The sequence below is a fragment of the Caloenas nicobarica genome, chromosome 3, assembly GCF_036013445.1.
Source record: "Caloenas nicobarica isolate bCalNic1 chromosome 3, bCalNic1.hap1, whole genome shotgun sequence".
Lineage (NCBI taxonomy): Eukaryota > Metazoa > Chordata > Aves > Columbiformes > Columbidae > Caloenas > Caloenas nicobarica.
The window spans coordinates 21,408,391-21,435,426 of NC_088247.1; the positions used below are offsets into that span (position 1 = coordinate 21,408,391).

General features: G+C 37.8%; 1 protein-coding gene across 2 annotated transcripts in view; it reads left to right on the forward strand.

Moving 5' to 3' along the window:
• The window catches only part of SH3YL1 (SH3 and SYLF domain containing 1), a 46,314-nt gene that overhangs the window by 13,453 nt on the left and 5,825 nt on the right, over positions 1-27,036 (forward strand). The window contains exons 3-9 of one of the 2 annotated variants that reach the window (XM_065631841.1): positions 94-207; positions 695-759; positions 3,897-4,009; positions 6,607-6,735; positions 8,698-8,860; positions 9,519-9,591; positions 10,321-10,377. In XM_065631841.1, coding sequence (XP_065487913.1) covers positions 94-207; positions 695-759; positions 3,897-4,009; positions 6,607-6,735; positions 8,698-8,860; positions 9,519-9,591; positions 10,321-10,377 — 714 coding nt within the window. The remainder of the gene's footprint in view (positions 1-93; positions 208-694; positions 760-3,896; positions 4,010-6,606; positions 6,736-8,697; positions 8,861-9,518; positions 9,592-10,320; positions 10,378-27,036) is intronic. The other variant, XM_065631843.1, reaches the window with a different exon arrangement.

Below are 27,036 nucleotides of genomic sequence, written 5' to 3' on the forward strand. Positions count from 1 at the left end.
CTTACATGTTAAAATCGTGAAATGTAGTTTTATTTTCCCCATCTCTTAAAATTTCTCTTACAAGATCTTGAATAAATTCTTTTGCTATTTCAGCACATGTAATAGCTAAAGCCAAAGGCCTTGCAGTTCTGTCCGTTATTAAAGCTGGATTTTTGGTGACTGCTCGAGGCGGAAGTGGAATTGTATTAGCTCGTCTTCCTAATGGAAGTAAGTGGATGTTTTCCTTTTGTATTTCATGGGAGAATTTAAAGGAAAAAATTTTTTTCTTCATTACTTCTTTTCATAGTATAAAACATGAGATGTGTAAGGAGCCAAGCCAGTAGGTGAAAATGTTTGGTTTGAAAGCTGTCTTCAAAATGTTGTGCCTATATTGCACCTGATTTAAATAATGCTTTCAATATCTTTGTAGAAAAGGATGAAACATAAAAGCATATAGTTTAAAACTCACTAGAAGAATGAAATATATCCAGTTATGGAGAACTGTATGATAAATAGTTTTAACAAAGGTTTGTTTATATGAGCGTTTGTATTAAATTCTTTCCTGTGGGATAAACCAGTATGGTTTGATTGCGTTGTACTGGTTTTGAACACAGCTTTAAACAGAGAATTTGTTGGTGTTTTTTAACTCTAATGTTAAGTATTTCTTGTAACATGTGGTAAAAATTCTGTAAATTTGTCTTGTTTTGCATGACAGCCTGGTCTGCTCCTTCTGCAATAGGAATTGCTGGCCTTGGTGGTGGATTTGAAATTGGAATTGAGGTATAACTTTGCATTTGAAATACTTGTTGGTAATTTTTTTGCAAGGAATTAAAATGCATTGACAAAAGTCTGAATGTCAGTGAAACAGTAGAATCAATTTTTCTGTATAAAAAAGCTATTATAAAATTCAGTTATACAAGACAAACAAAATAGGGGTTTTGATCCTATCAGTCTAATTGCTTGGAGAGATGTAAATGAAAAGAAGTGACATAACACCTATTTCCTTGATTTCTCACTTCTAGCAGACTGATTTTTTCCCTTATGGAAAGCTTCCAGTCAGTGTTCACATATAAGTCAATCTGAGTTAATGAATAGTATCCTATACGTAGTCCTGTATCAAGTGCTTACTTGAAGAGCACAAGGACTCCATCTGGCAAGGAACAGTGAAAGGAGTTACAGGTGGAGGGAAATGAAGCTCAGCTAAGGCTACTGTACTTCAGGCATGTCCCACTCAAACTTGTGATTACTGACTTAACCCTTTGGTTTGGGAGCACCAAAACTGATGGTACCTCCTCTGAAGGAATCCTACAGAAAATGAGCCAGTTTCCAACCAGCAGAAATGGTGAAGTAAGGGGCTTACACCATGTTCAGAGAAATGCTGTTCATCTGAGCCCTGACAGCTCTCTCCCTCTGCTTCCCATCTCTTCTTCCTCACAGCTCCTTCACCCTTGTTTCTTTCTGTCTTCCCTCTTCTTTCCCACCCTAGCCTCCAGTCCTGTCCTTCTCTTTTGTTTCTCTGTAGCTTCTGTTCTGCTGATTACCAAAGAATCCCAACAAGATCTCTGGCTACGGGTGTTCTGCTCTTCAGAAGAATTGGTGCACAGCTGATCTGGGTGGTACGCGGCAGCCCCCAGTGTGTCCCCTACAAGTAGCCAGCTACCCCTGTCCTGACAGCCAGTCAGCCAGCACTCACATAATGAGCAATGGATCGATATTTTATTGCATCCTTGTTTTTCACTGTGTGATCTTGGGTGGTATTACTGTGCACTTCTTAAAGGATACTGTGAAATACAAAATTATTATTTTTTTGGGGGGCTTTTCTTTGGTTTTCATTACCGTAGGAAAGCATTAGAAAATGTTGATTTTGGGTCCCAGAGTTTGAGTTTTGTTTTGTTGGGTTTTTTGTGGGTTTTTTTTTTCCTTTTATGACCATGAAACAGACTCTTCACATGCTTTCATTAATTGATGAAACTTTTCCTTTAATCATTTCCATCTGATATTTTAGATAATGTAACCATTTACTATCGATACTTACTAAAATAATTTCAATAGAGAAGCTATTTCTGAGACAGTGTTTGTTCTGAGCAATATAGTGCCCTTCATTTGAAATTTTAGTCAGCTTACAAAATACTCTCCTTAGTGACATTATTGTAACACAATCTTATTTATTTCTTCTAGAGAAGAGATGCTATTCAGAAGTACCTAAGTGGTTTAGGAGCCCAGAGTCCAATTTCAGCATTCTTTTAGTCGCATATAAACTTAAGCCATGTAGAAATTTGTTGAATTTTATTCCTGTAGGAGAGATTTTAGTTGGCATCATTGTAGTGGTACTTATGAGTACTTTTAAGCAACAAGAAGGAAATCACAGACTTCAGAAGTCATACTAAACAACTTGGTACCTCAATTAAAGACTAATTTGAAAAGTCGTCTAAATGCTTTCCTTGAAGGTTTTCTCACTATGGATTCATTTAACTTCAGCTGTGGGTTGACCCTCTTAATGGGTAAAAGGAGGTAGCAGCATCCTGAATGACATTCTCTCTCCGTCCCTGGATGATTCAGAAACTACTCGTGTCAGCCATCGTTTGTTTGGGATGGGGTGGACATTACCAGGGAGCTAATAACAAGGGCCTCTCTTAAGCTCTGTGAAATACTTCTGGGCCAGCCTTGTTTTGCAAATAATCTGGTATTTCCTCTTGTATTCCCTGCTGTCACTGTTTGGAATTTGGGGTAAGTTGAAAGTTTTTTCTGAACCTGTCTTTCAGTCAAGTCCGTCAGATGAAAGATCAGGCACAGTAGTCCCTGGGTAGTCAAGATATCTGTTGAAAAGATAATCCATCACAGTAAGCTGGAAAAGTGTAGTCTACTCTGTTGAACAGACTGGTGCTGCTGTAGTAATTTTTTTTTTAATACATGTAGTAAGTTTACTGAGCTTTCAAGTAAGATCAAGTGATCTTTATTAGGATCATGCTTATGTTTGAAAGACTTTTTCCTTCTTTATAATGCTTTCTAGTTTGGGAAAGGAGTTGTAGAAGACTTCTGGTGGAATTTGTTAAATCAAATAGAGTTATAGTTTTACAGTACTGATGGTAATAGGCATCAACTTAAATAGCAGTATAAGTTCTTTGATAAGTGCATTTTGTGTCACAATCCAGGTAAACAAAGTCTTTTAAAAATAGTGATTTTCTTTTTTTTTTTTCCATTTTGCATTTCAATCTTTCAAAAATAATTTGTTATCTCTTAAGTTATTTGCTTCAATAGTTTATTGAAGAAACTGGCTACATCTCATATATTCAAGTCTTAAAAAATTAAATATTAATTTGTCTCTATATACACACGTCTATATATAACCCCCCTAATTTTCTGTCAGGAAAATAAAATTTTGTCAATAATGGGAGAACCTGTACTTTTTTACTGTTATTCTTTGGACAGTAATTTTTGTTTTGTCTTGCTGTCATTAATTCTCTTATAGAAGGATCTGAAAATGCCTTCATAATTGTTTGCAAAACCATTGATAATAAAAAAAAATGGTTAAGTAGGAAATTTTGAATTAAGGTTTCTTTTACAGCTTTTGTTTATCACACACTGACCATATCAGTAATTAAAAAAAAATCAGTCAAATTTGATTTTAAAAGTAGGTGAAAGGATTTTTACTTTCAAAATACCTTGCAGAAAAAGAATCAAGCTTGTTATGAAAAGCATTTCAGAAGAATCCTTTACAAGAAAGGAAGTAATTCTCTGAAAGAATGAGAGATTCTCACTTGAATTAAAATCTTGATAAATCTGGAGCTAGTTTTCATTTGGGGAAGGGAAAATTTTCAATACTTCCACCTGTTTTCCTGCAAAACAGAAGATGCTTCTCCCATGTTGTTTTAACTTTCTTCTTAAAAAGCGTAGTACTTTTATTTGCTATTTTTTAGGTTTCAGACTTGGTGATAATATTGAATCATGAAAGAGCAGTAGAAGCTTTTGCTAAAGGAGGGAATCTTACACTTGGAGGAAATCTTACTGTGGCAATTGGACCTCTGGGGAGGTGAGTAAAATACTCTCCTAGTATGGGGTAGATTTAAATATAGGGTAGAATTAAATATGGATGGCAGTTTCTAAAGCTATATATAAACATTGGCGTGGCTTTATTTGATATGTTACAAAACAACCTGGGCAGCCTGTAGGTTTACTGGACCATATTGTTATTGCAGTGTTACACTTTTTCAGTCACCTGTTGCTATTTTTTCTTTCCTGATAAAGGCATTTATTGGTAGAAGGAAAGTGTTCTGAGATTTATTCTCTCTTTGCAGGCAATTGCTTGCCTAGGCTCAACAAAGAGCTCACGTGCTACTGTGCCTGACTGAACTATTATTTCCATTAACCTGTAGGTCTGTGCTTTCTGTCACCACAGATCTGCCTGACAGTAAATAAAAAATACATCAAATAATTACTTTTAAGCCTTAAGTGGTTAAGCCAGCTTAATTTGAAGGATGAGATGGTATAATTGCAGAATAATTTAACTTGGAAGGGATCTTACAAGATCTCTACTCCAACCTCCTCCTCAAAGCAAGGTCTGTTATGACTTCAGATCAGGTCGCTCAGGCTGTTATTCCAGTTGGGTCTTGAAAACCTCCAAAGATGGAGACTGCCTATGCTCTCTGGGCAACCTGCTGTACTGTTCCAGGGTCCTCATGGTAAAAAGTTTTGCCTTACACCCAGTCAAAACATTTCTTGTTTCAGTTTATGTCCATGGCCTTTTATCCTTCCACCGTTCACTGCTATAAAGAGCTTGGCTTCATATTCTTGATTGTGTCTTCATAGATATTTGAAGGCTGCTGTTGGGTGGCTCCTAAGTCTTCTCTTCTCCAGGCTTACCAAGCCCAGTAGCTTCAGACTCTGTTCATGGGGCACGTGGCTCCTTATTCCTTTTTTGTGATAATGAAGTTTTTAGTGACAGTTAATCATCTTTTCTGATAAAATATAAGGATAAGGTGATACCTATTCCATGCATGAGAGAGATGTGTGGATCAGGGGAGGGCAGTGAATGTCATCTACCTTGCAAAGGCATTCAGTATGTTGTCCTGCAACATCTGTGTCCAAGCTGGGACATTGTGACCTAGGTGTCAAGGCAGGGAAGACTAGCAAATAGGTGAAAAACCAGATCATCAGGCTTGAAGAATAGTGGTCAATGATTCATGTTGTGCTTTGAAGCCAGGTTTCTGTGGAATTCCTTGGGAGATTGTTCTGGGACCTCTCCTGCCTGATATTTTTATCAGTGACCTGGAGGAGCAGATGCAAAATAACCTCTTCAGATTTGTGGATGACACCAAATGAGGGTGTGCGCAATATACACTTCAGGGTAGGGCTACCATTCAGACCAATGGACCTAGAGAGTGTAGAGGAAAGATCCAAAAGGAAACCTCATGAAATATGACAAGGATGAATGCTAAGTTCTGCACCCTTGGTTGGACGAACCCTCTGCAGTTATGTAGGCAGAGCCTGCCAGGCTGGGTAACTGCCCTGTCGAGAAGATGCCTGGTGGGCAGTGAGGTGCGCATCCTGACAGCAAGGGCAGCAAACAGTGCAGGGGGCTGCATCAACAGAGCTGTAATCAGTAGACAAGGAAAGGGATTGTTCACCTGTACTTAGCACTTAATAGGCTATGCCTAGAATATTGTGTCCAGTTTTGGCCCTGCAGGACATGAAAGATGTTTATAAACTTAAGTGCATGCAGTGAACTGCTACCAAGATGGCCAGCGATATGGAGTGCATGAACAATGAGGCTGGGGGAGCTCGGCTTATTTAACCTGGAGAAGTTCTTGAGGTCTTCTGAGAGGCTGCATTCCCAACAGGGGATCACTGAGAAGAGAGACTCCAATTCTTTACTGAGTGCATGGCAAGACAGTGAGAGATAGTAGTCATAAATTGTTTTGAAACAAGGAAGGTTGTTACTGGATATAAGAAAAAGATTTTCAACATGACTATAATTGATCATTGGCACGGGTTGCTCAGAGTGTCCATGGAATCTATATCCTTGGAAGTCTTACAAAACTGGCTAGGCAAAGCCCAGATCCCTCTGATCTCAATTTGATGTATCCATTTTGAACAGTATGTTGGACTGACTGACTGCCTGAGGTATTTCAAATGTAAAATATTATGTGATCCTGTGTAGGACAAAAATTGTAATCATCCAATTCTGCTGAGGTCCAATAAGGCTTTAATTAAATATTTTGTGCTGGTTTGGGCAGCATAAAATCAAGGAGGATTTGGATATATAGAGTTCCACATCACCACAAACATGATCTCATAATTTAAAAACATTATTAAAATATGGGTTACTCATTTGCAGACTTCTGAATGCAAGATGAAGTCTAATGTGGAACATTCACGAGGCAACATTATTCTATGCTTCAGAGGAAAACTTATCAAACAACTTAATTACTTTGTACTTGGTCCTGTCTGAAATAAGAACTGGAAATGGATTTCAAGCCTTTCCCACTTGACTATATTTAATAGAGTTTATAAGAACTAAGAGAAGTTAAACTCTTGCTGACTTTTGGTAGGATTAAAATAAAAAGATAATTGCTGTTTGTGTTGCAAAGCCATATTGAAGAATGTCAACCAAAACGTTTTTCCTTCTAGAAATTTAGAAGGGGATGTTGCCCTGAGAAGCTCTGCTGCTGTCTACACATACTGCAAATCTCGGGGACTGTTTGCAGGGGTATCTCTTGAAGGAACCTGTTTAATTGAAAGGAAAGAAACAAATCGCAAGTAAGTTATCTTCAAATCTAGAAGATTCAGAGAAAGTATAGTGACAAAACGAACTAGGACACATTCAGTTTAGAAAGAGTCTGTTTTGAGAACATACTGTGCTGAGTTTAGAGTTTCTTGAGAGGCAAGGGTTTCTTCAATTTAGACACCTTGCAACAAGTAATTGAGATAATGCTGAGTGCTTAGAGATTATATATCTGTGATGGGTCAACCTTGGCAAGCTACCAGATGCCAACCAAGCTGCTCTGTCACTCCTCCTCCTCAACAGGATGGGAGAGAAAAAATATGCCGACAAGCTCGTGGGTTGGGGTAAAGGTAGGGAGATTACTTACCAATTACTGTCTCAGGAAAAAAACATCCCTCAACTTCGGGAAATTAGATTAATTTATTGCCAGTTAATAAGAGAGTAGGATAATGATAAATAAGGACAAATCGAGAAGAAAACACATTTTCCCCATCCCTTCCATCTTCCTGGGCTCAACTTCACTCCCAATTTTCTCTGCCTCCTCCCCCGAGTGGTAAAGGGGAACAGGGAATGGGGGTTGTGGTCAGTTAATCACATGTTGTTTCTGCTGCTCCTTCATCTTCAGGGGGAGGACTCCTCACACTCATCCCCTGCTCCAGCATGTGGTCCCTCCCACAGGAGAGAGTCCTCCATGAACTACTCCAACTTGGTTGGGTCCTTTCCACAGGCTGCAGTTCTTCAGGAACTGCAGCAGCCTGGGTCCCTTGCACAGGGTGCAGTCCTTCAGGAACACACTGCTCCAGCCTGGGTTCCCTGTGGGATCACAAGTCCTGCCAGCAAACCTGCTTCAGTATGGGCTTCTCTCTCCATGGGGCCACAGGTCCTGACAGGAGCCTGCTCCATTGTGGGCTTCCCATGGAGTCACAGCCTCCTTCAAGCATCCACCTGCTCTGGCGTGGGGTCCTCCATGGGCTGCAGGTGGATCTCTGCTCCACCATGGACCTCCTTGGGCTCCAGGGGGACAGCTGGCCTCACTATTGTCTGTACCACAGGCTGCAGGGGAATCCTTGGTGTCTGCAGAGTTGTTTCTCGTATGTGTTCTCACTCCTCTCTACCAGCTGCTGTTGCACAGGCTTTTTCCTCCTTCTTAACTATGTTATCCCAGAGGTGCTACCACTGTTGCTGATGGGCTCAGCCTTGACCAGTGGTGGGTCCATCTTGGGACTGCTTGGCATTGGCTCTGTTGGACATGAGGGAAGCTTCTAGCAGCTTCTTACAGAAGCCACCTCTGTAGCCCCATCCCTTACCAGAATCTTGCTATCTAAACCCAGCACAGTATTGTAGAAGATAGGTATTGAGGTATTTACTGGATAATGAGAAATATTCTTTTAGGTCACTTGAAACTAAAAAAAAACGTGGTTTAGAGTATCACTGGATTCGAGAAAATACCCGGCTTATGGATTGCTGCCTCCATCGTGCAGCCTATTAAGTTTAAAAATCCGAGGAACCTCTGAGTGTCTTTCCCTTGTATGTTCTGTGTTTATAAAAACTTGGATTCTGGTAATATCAGCAAAGACTAATACTAATTTTAATGACAGCATGTCAGTAGCTTTTAGCTGTCTCCATTCATAAAATTGAGGTTCCAGTATTTCCGTTACAGAATTTTACTACATCATTAAGGAGTCTATTATGATGTTTTGCAGAAATGATGTGTGTTTCTTCAGTTTTCAAATAGTCTAGCTGATGCATACCGCATGATGAGGAACAAAATATTACTGGTGAAGAATATTTCGAAATAAGGTGGTAGATAGGCATTCAAGTTTGCTACAGTTACTTATTCAAAAGTTAGTGTTGAGCTAGTTCTGTCATTTCTCAATAGATGATCAGTAGGAGAAATGCAGGGCTGGGGGCAGGGAAACCATTTGCACGGGATTAATTTATCTAGACATTGAAATGTAGTGATGATCAAATACCTGGCATATTTTCTTTTGTATCAGGTTTTATGGGCAGGATATTCGTGCTAGTGCCATCTTGCTTGGTGATGTGCCTGTTCCTGCTCAAGCAGAAGATCTTTATGAAACTCTAGCATCCTTCACTGAAGTCTATGAAAATGAAGAACAAAAAAATAATCCAGGAAAAGCTGTAAGGGAACACAGGAGGGTTTGTGCACCTCTTTTTCACACAGGCTTTTTCTGTTCCTGAACACTTCTTGGTCAGTGGTAATGCTGACATTCATGTGGCATTCTTAATGTCTCTATTGGATGCTTAAAGGCATAACACGTTGCAGATAGTGCATGTGAGTAATGCATCCATCCAAGTATTGCCCTGGTAGACTGTTCTGGACAAGAATGTTGCTGGTTTTGCTCTTCGTCCTCCAAAACAGCAAAGTATATACTTGTTTTTATAGTAGTCCATAATAAAATCTAAAGTGATGATTAGAAAATTTGTTCAACCATTCCTAATCAAGTTAATCTGCAAATAATGAGCATACCAGGTTTGATGTGAATACTCTTCCTTTTTCTACTTTTTCTGTCTTCCATTGAAAAAATCAAACTTACAATACCATACTGAGCACTGTAGAAGATGTTTTCTTGTAGATATTGATGTTACTGGTAGACATCTTTGTTAAACCCACAGTGAATAACTACAGTCATATGTGTGTCGCTAGTTCTTTAGTGTGCTTCTCGACTTCACACAATTTCAGTGGAGAAAGAGTGACTTCTTTTTTTTCAATGTAACTTGAAATACATCTAGGGTCTGAAGTTACAATCTACTTCCAGGTGTGACATAGCTTTTTATAAAAATGTGTACATTTTAGGTAAATGACCCACCTGCTAGACCACCATTGAGACCAGACCCACCTAGACCTGCTGTTAGACCAACACCACCAGGTTAAAAGCATTTTTATAATGATTAATGTATTCTCCATTAAAAAATTAGAGCATTAAAGCTAATGAATGTTATGCAGTTATTATAGTAGTGGCTGTCTCTATAAAAATATTTTGTTGATACTCTTCCTTGGGCAAACACTGAAGGCATGTTGGGATGGTGCCATGAATGATAAAGGGTAAAGGTTTTGTTTGTTTTATGTTAACAAACCTTTCTTCTCTGACAGATTTGGTACAGAAGTGGTGTTTGTATAGTTACAGAAGCATGTAATAGTTCAAAGGAGCATTCATGTTTGTTGGATACGTAGAAACCCCATGGTACAACGAAATTTCTTAGTAAAAAGAACAGTCCCACTAGAAACTACTAGTTCTGCTTCTAGAAACTTCAGGTTTCTAGAACACTTGGGTTTTCTTTTAGGTTGTCATTATCTTTTAATAGGTAGAGGTCTTACAGTAGAGCAGGGGAGGCAGAATTTTGGCTCCATAACAGTTTTTCTGCCAAAGTGCTGTCATTGAAAGTGAGGCTTTACTGTGTAGCTCCTGTTGTTAACTTGATTTATTTCTCTGGACAAGGATATATAAGGCAAAGTCCTTATTTCTTTCTTCCGTGCTGCACCTTAGATAGCTGCCATCATTTTATAACTATTGAACATGTATTACAAAAGCAGTGTATGGAATATAACAGCGTATGTTAGTGTATCATATAACTTGCTACTTTATTTTCTCTTTCAGCTAAAAAGAGTACAAACAAACTTTATCCTGAACTTCCAAATGATTATGCCTCTGTGGGTGAGTACTAAGCGTACACATGTTGTATCAATGCACTGTGGAATCTGAGAAGTCCTAAAAGTACTTTGGAAGACATCTAACAGCATCTGGCCATACATATTTTTCTTTGTTGTCCATGTGTTAAAATGAGATTCAGGTCTTGCATGCTGTCCTGAAAATATTTCATAAATGTGAATTTTATTCCCTGGCTTTACATTCCAACAATGATGTTCTTTTTCTGAACAGCAAAAGTTCATTTGCTTTATTCATTGACCTTGAAAAATGCACTGAAACTAGTAAAACTGGTTTACATTACTACCTAATGGAAGTGCAAAAGAAAGCAGATACAACCAGCTTGTGTCCAAATCCTTATGCAAGGTACTAGAACTCCTATTTTAATTAAAAAGTGCTTCCACAGGTCATATCTGATTATACTGACATAAACACAGGTTTCTATTGCAGTTATACTCCCTGAGGTTTTTGTATTGACTTGAGATAACTCTGCACTATACCAAAAAGATACCACTTGTTTGTTGTTCTATTCTGATTCTATGAAGTTTAAAGCAGTTTCAACTCTAATGGGAGAATCTTAGTTTACAATGTAACTCTTGAACTGTGAGGTGCACTATCTGGAAACTCGTGATCTGTTAGGAAAAAATTTTATTGTAAAAGTGGTTAAGTTCATTTAGTTGCCATAGTGTTCTCTCCCACCAGGAGTCTCATCTTTCACAGGTAAAAGACTGTTAGCTGTTTCAAAGTCAATGAAATAGATTGTTTCTCCCATGAAGTATATTGTCCATTTGATAAATAAATGTTTTAGTGGTCTCTGCTAGGATCAAAACCAAGATCAAGGCATTCTTTATTACATATTTTTATATATGTGATATGTACACATTTTCACATACTGCATGCACCACTTGAAAATAAAATGCATTTTGCTTCCTATTGCAGATTTCATTTCCATAGGTAGCAGTTCAAATGCTATCTGAAACCACAGGGGTACTGTATGTGTCTAAAGGCTAAAGAATTGTTCTTATCACAGAGAAAATCAAGGCTGAAGTCAGTTCCCCTAAGTGTCTCAATACCGTAGCCTACATGCATGTTGATGAGAGGCTGGAGAAGAGTTACAGTCCCTTTCCCATCAGTAACGAAGGGTGTATTAATGCTGGGTGATGGAATAGACGGAGCTTTAAGTCCATACTGTCTGTCAGTACTCTCTTCCTGACTGTTTATAGTCCAGATGATTTCAACGGAGCAGCTATGTCTCATACCAGTCGATCTTTATTGCAGGATTAGTTGCTGCAATGGATGTTCTACAGCAATCTGAAAAAAAGTTCAACATTTTTTTCATCTTTCTAGGTTAAAGTTATTAGATAACTAATAGAAGAGCTCATGAAACTAATCTTTAGGAAGCTACATTTTAGGTATAATGGCTGGAGCAGGGGTAGGTTTTGATGTTGAGCTTGTCTGGGTTGCCAGTGGTAAGGACTTGCTTTTGGGTGGGGAGGAGGGATGTTGACATTCTGTTATGAGGCTTTGGTTTTGCAACAGTTACAAAAGTAGTAGAAAGGTTGAAACATTAATTCTTCTCATTAGATGAAGAAGAGCTAGACTTGCGGTTAAAACATTTTTGATTACTTTATGTGGACCTGGATTATCTAGATAGGTAGTATAATACAACCTATTTCAAATGCAAGAAGAATGTTAAATGAAAAACATGTTTTTCTAAACTGATAATGTGAAACTTGAACTCAGATGCAAGTAAACTGTTTTCATGTAACTGAATAATACTTAAGGTAATGCATTTAGTTGTTGGTTCAGTAGTGCTTTAATTTTTTTCCAGAAGCTTAGAAACACCATAAATTTTATTTTTAAAAAATAATAATTTGCAGAGACCTGTTATGATTCTGGAAAAAAAAATAACCAAACTCATAGCTGATATAGTTATTATGATTCAGTGATGTATGACATTGCTACACTAGTAGAGATTTTTCTGAAGACTGTTCAGATAAAGAAATTAGATTTCCTTATTAATGTGAGAGTTCATGCCTCCTCCCTTACTAGAATTAGGGATTTGCAGCTTCATTTTTCTACTTGTTCCCTCTATGTTATACAACCTAATAAAAGGGCTGACTGGTTCTTCCAAGTTTTATTACCATGATCTAGCTTTAATTTACCTAGATAGAAGGTTTCTGCAGAGTTCTGTACCACATCTATAATATAAATGACTTGTGGTTCTTTTGTGGACTACTGGGGCATTGTAGACTCACAAGTTTATTTTACTAGAACCATTTTTTTCAATACTTTAGGCTGATAATTTGTCACATTAGAATTTCTAATCATAGATATTAATTTTTCATTAGTGTTGTGTTTTCTAGCTATCTCTGCTTGGGGTTCTGTCACAGAGCAGGAAGTAACTGAAACTGTAGATAAATGGTTGCTTAACTTACCTGTCTGTCCTTCTGGCAGGTTACTGAACACTGTACAGTTCTGAAAATATTGCAGTGATGTGGTTGCATTGAACTGTAGTGAACTGGTAGCAGCAGGAGTAGCAATCTGCTAGTAAAAGCAGGAGCTAGGTCAAACTGAACATTATTGAGAACTGAATCATTAACAGGCAATTAGTTTAGAATCAGAAGTCAGATTGGTTTTTTTTCACTTTTTCTTCAGCTCAGCTAATCAGAAAGGGACTGGTTCACATGATTGGAAAAGAATCATTTAAAATTGCTAAGACGCTGAAACAATCAGGAAACAGACTTGAGGCAGGAATGGGAATGAAAAATAAAAAATCTTTTTCCTTCCAAACACTGTTCTTTCACTATTCATTCACAGATATCAGAAATCGTCATAGGCTTGAGTTCTCTGCCCTTGAAAATACATACTTGCTTAGTGTTTCATTCTGCCTCTGTGCAGTAATGTATTCCCTTTCAGGAATGTTTATGAACAAGAGAGTGTGTCTATGGCTACAATACTGTATGACAAAATACTCATCGTAAACACAAAAGCACTTATTTTTGTAAGAGTTGTGAGTATTTTGTCATAATTAGGAGGAAGTAATGATGCTGTTAGCATCTTTTAAGCAGCGATATGATTTGCTTAGGAAACTCAGAAGAACTTGTGCATGTAAAGCCTAAGTGTTCAAGGTGTTTTTTGAGGCTTTTTTAAGATTTCTTTCAGAGACACTGCCTTTCTTACTTCCACAAATACTTGAACTAAATATTTTTAAATTTAGTTTTATCTTGGGGAAGAATGGCTGCCCTCTTTTGATTTTTGAATCTGTCTGCAGACATTGAGCCCTTAAGAATGTTGTACATAAAATCATCACATCCAAACCTGATCATATTAAAACTTTGAAAAACTCAAAATAGGATTTGTAACTATTTCTTTTCAGCAGAAACTTTTCACTTTGAAAATAATATAAAAATATTAACAGATTGTTACTAAACATTAGGCATATATTTTTATTCTTACATACTGAAAGAAGTGCTATATCAAGCCTACTGATGAAGACATGGAGACACATGAGAAATTTGTCACTGTTTTTGAGAAGCTAAAAAAACCCTCCTTCCATCAATGAAGGTTTGAGTGACTAGTCAACCTCATTATTAAAAATTCATGCCTTCCCATATGAATTTGTCTGCAACTTTTAGACAATGATGTTTGTTGTGGCTTTATTCACTGTATTAAAGAGCCCTTTCCTACCCAGAGCATTTTTTTGTTCCCTTCTTGTTCCCTTTGAGACACTTGTGCTGTAATCGAATCACCTTTTGATCTTCCTTGATCTTTCTTTTGATTGCTAAACCGATTGATGAACTCTTTGTCATAAGTCGTTTTCTCTTTCTTCTCAAATTTTAAATAGTGCTACAAATAGCAAATCCTGAGATGTGAACTCACTGAGATCAATAAGATTTGGGTTCCTAAAAGCCACGATGAATTTGGAGGAAACTCCAGTCCTTACTTTTTTATTATTTATTAATGTATTTATTTTAACTTTCTTATATATTGCTACTGTATGTTAAAACCGTTGAGGCAACATCAACTCTTTCTGGTTAGGTGGTACCATGAAGTTGTTTTAAATTTGGTTTGTGTTAACTAAATCTCTCTGAGATGCTGCTTTTCATGGTTACAGTTCTCCAGGAATCAAGTCTGGCCCAATTCTCGATATAATTTCAGAGGTGTTCTCGATGTTTCTTGTCTATGAATGCCAGATGGTTTGGTAGATCTATGAAAATCTGTTTGCTGTGAGTATTTCAAGGCAGATTTTCATGCCTCCTGAAGTGTATTTTGTGCAGGAAACATGATGATCTGCACATGAATTTATTTTTCGTAGTAAATTACGGGGTTTTTTGTGGCCACTTAAAAAAATATTCACGAAGACAGCACATTTATGCAGTCTAAGAATTTGTAGACTGCTTCTGAGATAAAAAGCTTTAAAATATCTATTTTGCAGCTCTCTGAGGGCAATAGCATAATTTTTACTTGTGACTTCACCTCCCATTTCACTTATTTTACTTGCATGCGTGTTCTGCACTTCAGTTTCCATCTGATTTATGATCTTGTTATTTTTTAGAACTACTATCCTGTAGGATGATATTGATCAAATTCAGTGAAAAGACAAAATATAACATGGAACTTGGATGCTATTCTAGTTGTCTCTGTATTAATTAGTACCTTAATTAGGGGTGCTGCTAAGCTTGTTTAAACAGTGTAGAGAAACGGTGGAACTTTTAGTCAGAGCTGCTGAAGGTGAGTATCGCTCTGTGTGTTTGCCACTTTAATACAGACTTGCTTTGCTACATGTGTATCGAATCAATTATGTTATTTTTCTGATATGCTTTTCTTATCATAGCTTTAACAAAACTAGTACTGTTTTAGAACAGCTCAAATTTAACTGGAAATGTAACATGCTGCTATTTATATCAGCTATGCAGTTCCACATTTAGAAATACTCACTGACAAAAAAATTCTGATAACTACACTATAAGAGAAAAGTAAGCGTACCCAAATCTCCTCTTGATGAGAAACTTTTGACTTATTTATTGTAATTAAAACAAAACACGAGAATAGTAATATAAAAGTATTTCATCAGTTATGGAGCCAATAAAATTCAGGTAAAGCTGTGGTCTCAGGTTAACATTTTCCCAGTATATTATATAAATTCTTGCTTTTCATATGTTGTCAGAAACAATATGCTTAAAGTGTGTCTTTCTAGAATATTGTCAATATTGCAATTTTTGCTTCTTTCTGTCTGTTCTGGATCAAGATGACTTAAAATGTCATCATTCTACAGATTCATTTGCTAACATGAATTTTAATAAAAATTAATCAAAAGCTTTTAGTTAAGTAAGATTATAAAATGGTTTTTGTGCCATGCTATCTGCATAGACCAGGAGGGGAGAAGGAATCTAAAATATTTTGGTTTTAAGGACAGAGGGAGACTCCACGGTTCACAATGAGGGAAATATGCTTTTTGCTTTTGAACTGGAAGTGAAGTGATCCATGGAAACATGTTTTATTTCTGTTACTAGGACTGGCTGATATTTCAGAAATGTTGGCCCCGAGTCATTTTCATAGGCATTAAACTGTACACTTTTCAAATTCTGTTCATTAATGGAGGCATGAGAAATCAGAGATAAATCAAGTGATCTCCTCCACCTGATGGAGTACTGATAAAGAAAGCCATTCTTTCAAATGAATTTCTCATGTTTTCCTGTAACATTTCTGTGCTGTTACTCCTTGTAGATAAGGAGGTTAACTGGTTAATGAAATTGTTCTCCCATGAGAACATGGAGTAGACATTTCTTTATGGTGAATGAAAGATACTGATTTCAATAATTAACAGAAAACTGGATAAAATAATTAAAATAACAAACTCAGATGAAATCAGATATGTGCCTGCACAGTACACATCTTGCTGTGGATGTGTACTGCATATTCAGAACTAAAAAAAAAAAGCTACTTTTCGTTTTTCAGTTCATTAAATACTCCTTTTTCAAGAAAGGCAGAGATTTGCTGTAGCATCAAGTAGAACTACTTCACGTTGTAAGCAAGAACCCTCATGAAGCTGTGCAGTAATCTGTTCCTTGTGTACTGTCACTTGAAGAGGAGCTCTGGCAGATTATAAACTGTAAAATCAACAAGGCAGCTCAGTGTGACTAATAGATATTTGGTTTAGAAAATATTTACAAAGTGAAATATATGATGTATCTGTCATAATCCCTCATGTAATTGTCTACTAATTTAGTAAACGTGAAGAAGTTAACCCCCTGGAAAGTAACTAAAGTACGTTTTGTTTTGTTTTTAAGAGTTTTAGCTAAGCTTGGTCTGGTTTTGTGTTTTTCATGGCAAGGCTTGTGACATGTTTATATTTAGTTACCGGAAAAATAAAACATCCATCTGGTGGTCCCCCACAGTATTAATTTTCTTGCTATTATGAGCTCTTTCTTAATGCTAACCAAACCCAGGAAATCCCAGGAAATTATTTTTGAGACTATTTTTATCCCTGATTCACTTTTACTAGGATCGTACTATTACTGTCATGAATGTAATAAGTCAGATAATCAAGCTGCTTATGGCTTATGTTGTGGCAAGCTGAGAGAAAAATATGTAGCATGCAGGACTTCACTGGTCATACTGAAACAAATAACTTACTGCATATAATCAGCTAACTCATAATACAACAAGACACAGAGAGATTGAGGTCAGACGTGTTAGGATGAAATCGGGGTCTTTCCGATGTGTGCATGCGTTGGCGGAGGGCTCTTATGCTAAATATGGACCAGATATACTGGCACTGGGGAACAGCATTTTTTCTGATCATTTTATAATGGCTTGGAATAAAAATTAGGAAAACAGGGCTAAATCACAGGAAAATCTCGGTGCAATCTACACTTATTTTTTAAGTGCAAGGCACCATTATGGTGATAATTCTGATTCACGCAGTTAAAATGTGAAATTGTTCTTGTGAACATACAAACGTTAAATGGTATAAGTTAAAGTCTTTTGTCTGAGGCCCTTGTAAAGCATGTAGCTTAATGTTTTAGCATATTTATTAAATATATGCTTTAAAAGTTGTTTCAAAACTGTGTACCACGTTTGGTAGTATTTTCTTTCTGTATTGTTCAAGTAGTAGGGCAAAGGCAACTTTAAATTGCTTTCCTATCTATTTATCTAGAAAAGCCTTTGGGAGTATGGGAGCTTCTGCTTCATTAATACTAATAGAAGCCAAACAGGACTTTAAGTACCTCAAGGAAGTGATGGATATACAGGATTTCTATCCAGACTGCAGCAAAATGCCCTGTGCTTGATTGGCTTGAGATGAAAGCTGACACTCATCAAATAAATGGAAACAGTTTTGCAGTAATGGGAGGGTGAAGCTTTGCAGATCCATCTTGATACCAGGGACAAGAAACTTCTCTACATCTGAAAACTGCATTTTTGAGAAAACCTTGTCTTCCACACAGTCTCCAGCACTGCCCTTATCTCAGGTGAGAGGCAGGAAGGAGATGGGAGGAAATGCTGCCTGTCTTCCTGGAAAAATACCGAACATCTGCTTTATATTAAGGGCTAAGGGAAGACTCTGATAATACTTTCCTTTCTTTGGGAATTAATTAGTTTTTTACTCTGATGGAAGAACCACTTTAAATATATTTTTACATGAGCAGTAAAATTACATGTCATGGTTCCCCAAAAAGTGATGTGTTCTCTGTCATGGAGAGACCTGTGGTCCTGAGTCCATCTTGGCTGTGCTAGTTCAGCGTCACACCGTGAGGTCAGCCAGCTGGATGTTGCTGATTGAACCAACAAGGTCATTCACATTTTCTGGAAAAATGGGCTTTGTGTTCTTGCTCATCCTGTTCCTCATCCAGTTCTAAACATTGGTGATGAGAATGGTCACCAGCACTTCACAAACAAGGCCTTGTACAATACTATTATTTTGTATGTTTCCATATGAGATACCCCTTTGTCTCATATAATTTAATTATTTTTAACCGTTTTTTCTAACCAGTGCAGAGAAGTTTTCCTCCATGCAAGACTAACAAAATTTTAAATCAGTATTTCACAAAACATTACTGTAAAAGCTGGCAGAAACTATGTAGGATTAACTTGGGTTTACGACTTTTTTTTTTTTTTGAGGCTGTAGGTTGTTTTCCAGAGTCGGGTAAAAGCTTAGGCTTATATCAAGTGACCTAGCTTATGTGCCAATAACATGTTGGCAGAACTCTTGAATCTGACAGTACAGAGGTTTTTGAAGCAAGATGCAGAGACTGTTTTCAGGTTGAGATATTCACTCAGTATGTGTAGAGGAAACATGGAGAAGCTTGTCAGCATAATAAAAAAATCTGAAAATCATTCTTAAATCATCAATTTAACCTAAACAAAACAATGTTCTGTTCTCATTACTGTACTTTTCAGAATATGAAGGTTATGCTTAGCACTGCATCTCAGCTTTTGCAGTATGATTTCAGCACAGGCATTATTTGCAGTAATGTAGTCTTGAACATAATAAAGCCCTTGACATTGATATAGTTTATTTGACCATTTCAGTTTGAATGGAAATTTAAATGTTTTTTGAAAAGGCAGAAAAATCCAAAAAGTAATCAGCAAGAGTAGTTACGAAATTGACTCTTGCAAGCAGGAGGTGGGTTTTTTATATCCTAAATATCAAATACATCCACAGATGCTTGACAAAAAAGGCACTTCTTTAATGCAAAAGCTGAGTGTGCTGAAGCAAAGATAGAAAGCATTCCATCAGCAGATGAAGATGATGAGCCAGCATGTTCCCTAATAGGCCAGAAACTCAAAAACAGTGAAATATTTTTCATACTGAATGAGCTTAATTTACACAGTAACTTTTCTTTGTTTACATTCTAGCAAGTAAATGGCCCAGTTCTTTTTAATAAAGGAATTACATACTATAATATAAGCAAGGGGTTTCTGAATTTGGGGAAATATTCAGACTGTAGCCGCATCCATTGCAAGCCATGTATTTTATATCTCAATGACAGAATACTGTTTTCTGTTGCAGTTTTCATCATTTTGATTGCTTTCTAAACTCTGAGTGCAAAAATTAGTTGTTAAAAAAAAAAAAAAAATTTTGTTGTGTGTGTGCATATAGTTAGTAGTAAACATACAATTACGTACTTTTGTAGCTTTATTTCTTTACATCCTAGAGTATCTTTTCCTGTGTTTTCAGAGGTATTCTGTACATTTTTTATTGTTATCATAACATACATGAAATATTTTCAATTGTTTTGTTTCTAAGGAGCCAAGTTTAGTCACATACATGCATGCTTTCAGACAACTGAACTATTTCTAAGATTCTTTTAGAATATCAATGAAGCGTGTCTTGAATTGTTTCTTTGTTCTAACTCATTAGAGTGTGACTCATTAGAATTATTGTGATCAAAACCACTGTTAATTCACATATCTTGAATTTAAAACTAGTATTCAGTCTTGTTTTAAAACTCCTACTTAAGAGCAATTCCAAAATGTAGTAGTGACGTAAGGCATGAGATCCTTAAAGGACTGAACATTTTGCAGGAAACTAATATGTAGGAATAATTAGTGGTTTTCTCAGAAATCCAGCACTAAGACTTACATCTTTCTTCCACACTATCCCTCTCAGTTCCCTACCAGTGCTGCTTTGACTGTCCCTGACACAATTAATCTGAGAAATCAAAACTCTGTGGGGCATAACTTTATCTTCATAAGTTATTTTCATAGCTGCTGTTTTACGTAATAGTTCAGAAAGAGATGTAAAATATAATGGAAACCAAGAGGGTAAGTTTAGATATAGTAAAAGGTAGATACTCTCCAGAATGATTGGTCATACATAACCAAGAAATTGGATTTGCCTCATTCTTGAAAAAGGTGCCGTATCACTGAGACTATTAGTAGTTTCAGCTCCATAATTCTTTGGAGAAAAGGCAGCTGAAGAATTAACATTTTATTAGACAACATGCCATCCAGTTTCTCTCTCCATAGTGGTAGTCCAGACTTCAACCTGATTAATGCTATTCTTAACAGTTTTCTAAATTAATATCAACAGGTCAGTTTTAGGCCTGTTTCCTTAGTCTCTTTGAAACAGCTGCACCATTTAATACATGTGCTGGCATTTCTTCTTACGGTCAGGGAATAGATAAAGGTACTAATCACAAATACACCGTTATTTTCCCTCCTGACTTTGCATCCCTCTACTCTTCTGTTTGCCAGCTTCCTTTTTCATCTTCAGTAATCTCGGAACAGGCTCCATCATTGTATACAAAGACTTCTCTCCTTTCAAAACCTACTAGTGTTAAAACACTTTATAGAACTGATGGCTTTTTGTTGGATTATCTGTGTTCAATATTGTATTATGTTGAGTTCTAATATGTCTAGCTCTCTGTTGTCCCTAGCTCTCTGTTGTCTTGCTTTATCGCCTGTTCTGCAGCTTTGGTTCAGCTCAGACTTCCGCTAAAAGAGCAGCTCTGCCACATCAGTAATACGTCTCCCAGTTTTGTACCTCAGCTTTCTGTGGCTTCCAGTTCCTCGCCTTCGCCTTACATTTTTATTTGCTGATTTCTTCATTCATGACTATCTACTCATCAAAAAATCTGTACCGGCAGTCTCCTGTGCTGATTCATCCCATATATGTATATATATACACACACATATATATAATTATTATTTTCACATTCAGAAATAAATCCATAATCTCCACAAAATAAGTTCTCTGTTCCTTCAGTCTGTCACCCTTCTATTTAAACAATTCTGCACTTAATGGTAGAGAAGTCAGCTACCTACAGGCCTCTTACCTGATAGTAATATTCTGTTTACACATTTTCAAGAAAAATTAGGTCAAGTTGAATAGGTGTGGAGAAGAATAAGTACAATGAGTGGAGCAAGGAGTCACTGATATGAGGTAGCTAAGTTATTTTTAGTGTAACACCCTGAAGGTTTTTTTTAAAAAAAAAGGGTTTTTGACTATAAAAGCATAGGGAAGGTAAATGCCAAGAAAGATAGGTTTTGGCCAAAGGCCCATGTCAAAAAAACCCAAAATAGATGTAAACTAGTAGTGAATTACTTGAATCTGGACATTAAGAAGCCTGTCTTACCAACTGGAGGAGTACAGCTCTATAATAGCATCCCCAGACGACTAATGCGGGCAAAAAGAGGAGTGGCCAAAAAGGTGGTTTAACGTCTGGCAACACACCAACCTCCAACCAAAGTCTCAGAGAATGTGCTTTACTGGACCATTCTTCAGGTCCTAGCCAGTGTCTATGCCCTCTTACCAGTCCATACTGGGTGTCTTTCAGGAGGATACTGATACAGATATGATGATGTAGCCATTACCACTTAAAAGAATGAATACTGTTGGCAATTGCTAACCTAAAGATATGTAAATCCTTTCAGTTTTAGGTCAGTCTGCTCCTCTAACAAAGAGTGACTTGCAAAACACCTAATCAGAAACTACAGAGACTACTGACCTTGCAGCTTCAGACATTTTGGAGCCTCACAATTATGAATAGTTGAGTCTTGCTTTAATACATATCTTGAGACTGTTGGATAAACTGTCCTTTAGCCAAACATTGCTCATTATACACTAAAATGATTATGTAACCAACATGCAAATGTGTAACCAATAGGCTCTTTAGGGTGTGAATGTAGTGATAAGATTTTGTATATAATGGCTGTTACTTTTCTTTCTGGTGTGCTGGCTTTATTCCAGCATCCAGACTTGCGCAACTCTGTAATAAACAGTATCTCGTCTCTGTGTGCTACAATTTGGCTTTTTTTGCACACTGGGTGACAGAACCGTGTTTTTGGGACAACAGTGGTTCTATTCATCCTCAGCTCACATCTTTAATCTTTATAGCTTTCATAGATGCAGAAGATTCTCATTGTTTTGTCCCCTCTGTCTCTCTGTCCCAGGTATCCATCCTATCTTGTCACTTCTTTTTGATCCTCACATTCTCAATTTCATCCAGCAATATCTCTTCCCAGTGCTAGCATCTCATACTCTTTCCATCTGATAAAGCCCGCTGTTGATCATATTGCTGTTACCTAGTCTGTTTTATCTTGTTGGTTTGGAGTTCTTCAGTACTGTTCTGGGCCCTCTTTAAAGCAGTTTCTCTTGCATTCAGTTCAAGCCATTGGCTCTATCTATGCTGATAAATTAAACATTGCCAGGGAATGTTTTTGGGCACTGAAACTTTATCATTTATTCCATTGAATTGTTAGCAGGTTCCTGGGATGATTTTGATCTGGGAAAGGTAGTGGGCTGTCCTTAGTAGTCTGGAAGTTAGCATGTGACAGAGGCTGTCCCCAGTAGTAAATATGGATGGAGCTACTCTGATTTGGAGACATGGAGTTTCAATGCATAGACAGGGCCAAACTGGCACTTGGCCTTGGTACTGCTTCTTTCACTGATGTAAATGTAACTTCCAAGTCTCTGGTGACCACTTTATAACCACATATTAAAAATCAAATTTTATCTTCCCTTAACCTGACAGATTAATTGTCATCCTCTGTTTTCTTTGGTAATACTTGTTCTCCCTGAATTCCACAGCTGGACTATGTCTGTAATGGCCTTTACCTCTGTATTTCCAGTGTGTCGCAGAGAAGACATCCTCATTAGCCCTCAATTTCTCTGTTAAGATTTTCCAGCTAGCTATCCTTTGTCCCCTTTCATTTGCTAGATAACATTTTCTGCAGACAACTCATAACTACCCTTGTTCCAGATCCATCTCTTCCTGCCTTATTCTGGTAGTCTTTTGTTAACTAATTATGAATTCAAGCTAAAATGATCAAATAGAATCTGAAATTGCTTGTTGCTGATCACTGCAGAGCATGTGTGATCTTCAAGTAGAATTTCTTGAGAAGCTCTCACTTTCTGAGCAATGAGTCCTCCTATAAATTGTTCTCTGAATATCATTTCAAGGATTCAGCCCTTTCTTTCCATCTCTACTTTTGTCCAGGCTTCTGTCCTGTTATGATTCAATTGTTGTAACATTCTTCTCCCTGACCTTTTCAAATTCAATATTCCTTTACTCTCATCTAGATTCAGTTCTTGCCTCACAGTTAATTTCCTGCCCTATCACTTTGCCCATCCTTTACATTCTTCCACTGACTCTCAGGTTAAGTGTGTCTTTGAGCTCAAACAGAACCAAAAGCACTCCCTGCCAGATCCAGCTTTCATCCCATTCTTGTGAGTATTACAGATTGAACTTAGTGATTCACCTACCTGCTTCAAAGTTAAACTTAAGCCATTTCTCTCCCTGCCTTTAGGCATCATTGTGGCCCAGTGCTGCTGCATTCCTCAAGTCAAAATTTTAGGTCTTTAGTTCCCACTGTCATGAGCCCTAGCACTAATTCAGAAGCAATCCCTGTCATTAGGAGTTACCCTGATGCCTTCAGAATTTACTGCATGCTATTTCCTTTACCCACCTCTTGCCTTCCGTATTCTAATGCAGTAGTGTGCTGAATCCAGCAGAAAATCTTCTCTTTGGTGCTTGCAGTTCCTGCCCAAAATACAGCTTAATAAGCCTCAAGTCTGCAAATATGAAGAAACGGGGCCAGCAGTAATTACTGTAAGAATGGGACCTGTTCAGACCCCTACTAACAGTGAGTGCAGAAGCTGAATAACTGTTGCTGACTGGATTCCATACTCAAATTCTAGTTCCACTATTAAAGCTGACTTCGACTGTAAGGCAGTAACTCATATCTACCTCAGAATAAACCATTAGACATTTGTTGCTCTTATTCTATCCTTCACCTGTCCTGCAAGGATCCAATGTTATCTTTTAGTTTCCAGATCTACCTCTATCGGTTGATGAACACAGCTAATCCAGAAATATCTGCAAGATACTTACTCTTGCCTTTTAATGCCTGGTCTCATTCCTGATATTGCTTGTCCACCAATGAATATTTCTCTTCAGCCCCTTACTTCATTAAACTCTGATCCCAGTCTTAACCTTAACAGTAGCCCAGTCATGCTATCAGTCCTAGGGTAAACTTTTTTTCAAAACCAAATCAGAACAGCCATCCTAGCTTCTCATGGGACTGCTAGTGAGCTTAGCTTTTTGTTATGTATCCGAATTCCTGCTCTCACCCTAGCTTCATCATTACAATGCATATTTGTCCTCCTTACTAGACCAGCAGTTAAATAAGTTCTTTCATTATAATCACTAGTTAAAGGTCAGCAATGGCTCCGAGGCAGTCAGCCTGAACCCTAATATTTGCTGTGGGAAAAGACACTATTGCAAGAACTGTCACAGGGAAAGACTGCTCAGATCATGTAGCTTAAACCAAAAACAGGATCAAATTGCTTTATTAATTCACTAATGACAGATAATTAGCTAGTAATCTGTGAAGTATACATTCAGGATCAATATCAGCATTACAACAAATAACTGACAATATCAGACAATTATAAAAGTTAATAAACACCTGAGGTTTCTAAATGCAACCTCCAAAGTTTCACTACACTTCCAGGCATGCATGCATATCAAGTGTTATGTGTACAAAGCTTTACGTTCATACACAGCCCCTCTCAGAGGCAATATGGGTTATGGGCACACACAGTTTATTCTGCCAGTGCAGGTTGTCCTCCTTGCACAAACCTGTTGTTGGAGATGTGGGTGCTGCAGCTCTATGTGTGCTCATGCAACTTCCTACAACCCACTGATCCGTATGTTGACAAGAAAGCCCCACCACGAGGTCACATATGCACAAAGAGATGCAAGTCCCTGCTGGGGGCACCCCATGCTGGCCCTCCCTTAGCTGCGTGCAGGCTGGTCACAGTGCCTGACAGGGAGCCTGCTCTGTCTGGCCTAGGCAGGGGTGATGCTGGCAAGGTGACTTCCTTTTGTATCACACTTGGTTTTGATGACTGCTGTTCCAGTCCAAACTATCTCCCCCTCCAATTACAAATTTTCATTCTGCTTTTATACTTCAAGGTCACTTTGTTTCAAAACTCTCTTTGAAGCTTTTCATGAAATACATAATGGTTGAAGTTGGAAAGTGCCTCTAGAGATCATCTGGTCCAACCCCAATGCTCAAGCATGGCCACTGAGAGCCAGTTGCCCAGGACCTTGTCCAGACAGCTTTTGAATACCTCCGAGGGTGGAAACTCCACAACCTCTCTGGGCAACCTGTGCCAGTACTCAGTCACTCTTACAGTAAAAAAGGGTTTCCTGATGTTCAGAGGAAATATCTTGTTTTTCAGTTTGTGTCTGTTGCTTCTGGTCCTGTCACTGGGCACCACTGAACAGAGCCCGGCTCTGTCCTCTTTCCACCCTCCCTTCAGGTATTTATAGACACTAGTGGGCCTTCTCTTCCCTAGGCTGAATAGTACCAGCTCTCTCATCCTTTCCGCATAGGAGAGATGCTCCAGCCCATCATCCTCATGGCCCTTTGCTGGACTCTGTCCATGTCTCTCTTGTACTGAGGTGCTCAGAACTGGACCCAGCACTCCAGGTGTGGCTGCACCAGTGCTGAATAGAGGGGAGAGATCACCTCCCTTGACCTCCTGGTGATGCTTTGCCTAATGCAGCCCAGGATACTGTTTCCTGCCTTTGCTGCAATAACATGTTGCTGGCTCATGTAAAGCTGTGGAATCAAGCTAATGGTTGTCTTCCTCTTTAACATGTCCAGTTGATAATAGTCTTCCTTTTTAACATGATAATTTGGGGCAAACATGCTCAGGCAGTTTAGTGTAATCAATATATGTGTATGTTCACACACACAGTATTTGCACTCACAGTTATATCTTAGCAGGTGGTGTTGTCCAGACCATTTGCTAAGGGTGGCCATTGAGATTTCCTATAAACTCTTAATTATTGCTGACACTATCATTTTTCACTCAGAGATTTGCAGGACCCAGTAATTAACCTAGTTCTTCAACCTACTTTGGATTCTTTCCTGAACTGTAATTATAAACACAATACTAATCTTTTACAAACAAAAGCCCAGTGTCCCATAATGGGTAAAGAACTAAGATTTCTGTCAGTTCTCTGTTAGTTAAAGCTCTCATCCTAAACCTATGAGCAACACCCAAGACTTTCAGTGCCTCTGAATACTGTACTAGTGAGAGTAAACCTTTTTGATACTCCATATATTTGGTTTTAAAAGCATATATGTTTGCATCTGCTTAGATCTGGTAGTTGTTTTCCTTCATTTGGTCTGTTTGTTGGTTTTCTCTTACTTCTGCTGCACAAACAGGGTTCATGTGGTTGCTTAGTTTTCTATGTCTCCGTTTAACCGATGAGAATTTTGTGACAGCTTTTCTGTAAGCTGATGCTTTTTGGTGGAGGTTTTATGCCAGCACTATTCAACTTCTGTCATCTCTGATGCTGGAGATTCATCTGACTTTCAACATTTTGTGTGGCAGTTGCAGTCACTCCTCTCTACTTTACAAAATACAGAGAGAGTAGAAGTTAGTATGTTGAATGTGTTGCTCATTCAGATTGATTTTTAAATAACAAAAACTATAGCTGCGCATTCTGGAGGTTGCACAAAAAATGAGAAAGATAAAGAGACTATTCAGTTTCAAGGAAAAATGTATCTACCTAGACAATCGCATTTTTGCATGGTATGTTGCTTCCCAATAGAAGCAATGTTATAACCTTTCAACTTCAAAAGAAACCAGACCCACAGCCCATTTACCAAAGTAGAGATTTAGCAGAAAGTGCACACTAT